General features: G+C 40.7%; 1 protein-coding gene across 1 annotated transcript in view; it reads right to left on the bottom strand. All coding sequences in view use genetic code 11, as the record gives it.

Moving 5' to 3' along the window:
• The window catches only part of EGR_09424 (hypothetical protein), a gene marked incomplete at both ends in the record, with an annotated part of 4,345 nt that extends 3,832 nt beyond the window's left edge, over window positions 1-513 (bottom strand). The window contains one exon of the mRNA XM_024498673.1: window positions 473-513. Coding sequence (XP_024346907.1) covers window positions 473-513 — 41 coding nt within the window. The remainder of the gene's footprint in view (window positions 1-472) is intronic.
• Window positions 514-4,673: the final 4,160 nt, after the last annotated feature.

The following is a 4,673-nucleotide window of genomic DNA, read 5'->3' as shown; positions in this document are numbered from 1 at the left end:
TGATCAGGAGTGCTAACAACATTTCTTTCATAAATCCCATGCGCGTGTGACATCAGCAATCCCATTGTTTTTCGACTCGCAAAGAAGTTCACTAGTGTCTCGAAAATTAATAGCACATTTGCAACCTACTCCTAATTACAGATCATTTAGTATGCAATACTTCTCCTTGCTCTGCTGATGACAACTTTATTTGTCGAATAGTAAGCTACCTTTATACACTACTTCGCCAACACGTTTGTCCTCTTCCGATTCAGCTGCCATATGACAGCACGAATTTTGCTTGTACCACCTAATGTGCTAACATCTTAACCCTTCCACGTACCCTTGACAAGATACTTATAAGCTCATACATGATGCAGTGCCGTCAGAGGTAGCAACATTGATACAATAGTACAAACGCCAATAGCGTCGAGTGTCTCATACAACGCCTGAATTAAGGGATCTAGTGTGACAGTGAAGAGTTGTTCCTTACATCACCATGTGGTTATTTTCCTTTCTACCAACACATACCATATCTCGCCCATTGCTTCAGTAGACACGGCCTTCACCTTCTCTGCCTGGCCAATCTTCTCACTAAACTTGATTTGAAATCAATTCCTGTTACAATGATGTGATGGTCATATCTCACTTCCTGATTAGTAGGAAAAGAGGAATGGAAAGTGGAATAAAATGGCCTCATCCGGTGCATGCACCATGGATAGATACGTACTTGTCACAGCGTAGCAGGGTTACTCCCATAGTGTGAGGGTAAAACGTAACTGAATGGTGAAGTGCTGAGGAGTTAGAGAAAGAAAAAGAGCATAATAAACTCGATAGCAGGACATCATGCACAAGAATTTTAGTGCAATAAACTGAAAAGCCATCTAATATTAAGCACAATAGTTGCAGTGGCCTACATGCCACGTTTTTTGGGTACATACCCAAATCCACTTTAGATAACAGTTATCTCATACCTCACATTTACTTGTGGTTTGTGATTTGCATCACACGTGGAGGAATCCCTTGTCCTTTAAAAGTCCGTGGTGATACTTGAATGATGACTGGTGTGCACGTCATATGTTACATTGGCGCGAATGCGGTGGCATGATTTCCGTGACAGGATGACTTAGGAATGCCCAGTTTGTGGGCAGCACACATGTAGCTAAAATTAATGATCCCATTTTGTAACTATGCTTGGTAAATTATGGAGAAATCCTGTTTGCCCTTCTACAAATTCTTTACCTAAACCATTGGTTATTATATTAATATCATGGAAAGAATCGGTTAATCACGTACATGCACTTAATGGTGATGCAGGCACCAAACGGATCCAGTCAAATTCTCCAATGCTTCACCCGTACAAATGGAGCAAATGCTGGTCATTTCAAGAAAGTGACTTGCAGTCATCAGCATTGATATGCGGGCGTGGAGGCAATGCATTTTTACAGTCGTTCTCGAAGGCGCCTAACAAAATGGGAATTATATGGAGTCTACGCAAAACGTGCAATGATTGAATGATTGAATAAATGGCATAAAACCCACCAGCATAGGTGATAGACTGAATGCTGAAACGACATGCAAATACCCTTAGTCTCGCATCGTGCATAAGCGGCATTGAAGTGTTTGGGATATTCAATGTTGTTAAGGCAAATTAGCTACGAATTATATGTCAAACTTCCAAGTCAAATAAAACAAGTAGGTATGTAATAGGTAAATACACCTACCACGTAAAATCGAGAATGTGAATATTCCTTTATCTCTAAGGCGAGTCAATATGCTATAATGTGAATGAAATCACATATAGGCATATCGACTGTCACCCATGGCTTGTGCAGCACATGCACCAAAATCCTACCTCGTGTTGTGTGCCCATGCTTCTATGCATATGCAGTAGCAGTTTGTTGTAGCTAAAGCAAGCGGATTAATAGTCGTTTTAAGTGTAAGTGCTTTAGGGTCTGTGGTTTATAGGCCTCTTCTCACGGTGTCTGTCGTGCTACTTGCATCACATTTCTCTAACGGTCGTCAGGATATTAACTTCTCAGATTTATATCAGTGTGCAATGTTTCATAACCAATTGGATCGCTTAAATATGAAATTGCACACAGTGAGGTACTCGCTATGAGTTCAGCCAATCAAGTTTCATGTTCCATCTCATCACACCTTGATAGGTAGGTACACAAACGCAACGATTTCGCCACATTGGAAAAACTTCAATAATGAACAAGGCTAGGCTGTTTATATTGTCTCTCGTTTCAGCTACTGTGGCTTTGATATTGCTGAGGATCGATCAAAATGCCGTTTTGAAGGGGGAATTGCGGCCGTTAAGGGAGTTTTTACCCTTTGACTCCTCCTTCAGACCTACAAATTTATTCCCCTATCACCATGTAATCGATCAAATGGACTGGATAACAGAAATTGCAACAAACAAAGTATGTTCTGCTGTGCCTTTTCACTTTTATTTCTTCATTGAATAGTCCAAAAAAGGACATAATTCGCATTCCATTTTGCGCATCCCAATAGGAGCTTCATTTTAGGGGGCATCAAATCAGACAACTTGATAAAGGTGTTCATTCTCCTAGTTAACTCCCAATTAAGAAAATCGTGTTTGATAAGAGTTTAGCAGCGAACATGTGTACCGTTGTTTAAACAGATAATAGCTCACATTTTCTTTTAAGCTCACATAGTAAAATCGATTTCACTTTTGCCTAACCGAATTGATGGTTGAAAGTACCCACTAATCTCAACAGTATCAATTTCTCTCACAATATTATTTGCCAATGGTTAAACTAAATTCCCAAATTGCTCAAAAATAGCAATGGACGAATTCATTTCATTTTTGGAGCTGGAACTATTGTTAGTGGCTCTCAAGTGCTCAAAGCTACAAAGTCAATTGCACAGGTGGAGGAAAATCATGATGTTCTAGACCATACGTCTGCTTCTCTCACATGCTTACCTCAGGATGCGAATTGCTGCACTTTCATAATTTGTAAATCCCATACATTTGGAAAGTATTCCGTGCATATGTCTATATGCATGTTTTGCAATGACTTTAAATGATGCAAATTATTGCCTTAAAACGAATGTATATTTTTAACTTCAGACTGACTTCCCATCGACAAATCCACCAAAGATCTACTACGATCGACAGTTTCTCTATCATTTAACCACTTCCAATGGTTGTCGTTACAAATGCATCTTCACAAACACCCACAAACATCTCAGCCGAGGCGATGTAGCCGTATTTTCCAATCGGTTTCCTTTAAGAACAGGCATCAGTCTCAAGAATCGTGGTGCTCTCATAGCCTTTGAGTCGGGTGAAAGTCCTCTTTACACTCCCGCTCTCTTTCCACCACACCTACGCCAAGTGAGTAATGTGGGAGGCAATGCTTAGGTATCAGCTTCCTTAATGTATTTGTAACTACATTATAAATATGGCTGCATCATAACCACCTTCACAATCAGGGTGTCAGAAGACACGATTTACCAGTGGCCAGATGGTTCGTTATTTTAATAAGACAATGTGGCTGCAAAGCAATCTACATCTACTTTTCTGCTTATAATCCAAACGCCGTTTGTGACACGACTCGATGTTCGAGCAGGAAACTCAGGACTTCTCGCATGCGGCGCTGGGGGCAAACAGTTGTGTCAGCATAAAGACTGTCAGAAGGCAAAAAGCAAAGATTTATCATCGATTATGATCGCAGCTATAAAAGCTTTTAACTCCTTTTACAGTGGCATTTCTTCTGCCATTTTATGGAACAGAGTGTATTGAATACTGCAGGTCAAATGGAGCGCTTGGCAAAAGGTAAAAGCACTGGGTTCTATTTATGTAGATAGGAACATGTAATACTTGTGTAATGCACTGGCGCAATATTCTTGCACTAATGTGGGCTGCCCAGGTTCTGCACGACGTACACAGGAGGAGACACAGAGTGCTGTTTCGCTGCTGAGGGATCCCTCGATCTTCTGCATTTGGTTACGTTTGCACCTACTTCGTCATCAAATGTTCCAGTCCGACATGCAGACAAGCCCTTCGTCATTGTGCACAGAGCACGATTTGGCATGATGTCTTGATACCTTTTGGGGCCATGAACAATGCGGTTGCTAATAACTGTTAAAACCGTTTGTTCGCAAGACTCTATGCTGCCAACACATGACCAATATGCGTTGTGATACATGAGGATGATGCGATTTAAGCCTAGCTTTACTGCTCTGGTCAAACTATTTGCACAACTTTCCACTGCATTTCAGCAAGACCAATTAGATGAATTGTATGAAGCATTGAAGACCGTTTAGTACCTGCACTGTTGCCTGTGCCAGAAAAGGGTTACATGGAGAGAAGAGAGCCACTTTAGAAAGAACACCAAATTATATTGCAACCCGTCATACTGGATTTTGTTGAATGAAAAGGGATGTTTTGTACAGCTGACTTAGAAGATAGGAGGAGACATAATTAAGGGAAAGTAAAGGAGAGCCCTAATGAGGCAAGAATGTGGCCAAGCGCGATTCTTTCTTTAGCGCACTCTTTCAATGAATTACCTTATCTCACATAAACACTTTGGTTTCGCTCAAAATCCCTTTGGTTTGTATAAAATAAGCAGTTACATCAGAGTGAAAGTGACGCATGTTTGCTTCATTGGTAAAGATAGATCTCTTCATCACGTACATGGCCATATCTCCGGTGCCCTTTGTGT

The sequence above is a fragment of the Echinococcus granulosus genome (assembly GCF_000524195.1).
Source record: "Echinococcus granulosus chromosome Unknown EG_S00147, whole genome shotgun sequence".
In the NCBI taxonomy this organism is placed as follows: Eukaryota; Metazoa; Platyhelminthes; class Cestoda; order Cyclophyllidea; family Taeniidae; genus Echinococcus; species Echinococcus granulosus.
The sequence above is the reverse complement of the archived record's forward strand: the minus strand, read 5'-3'. Positions and strand labels throughout refer to the sequence as shown.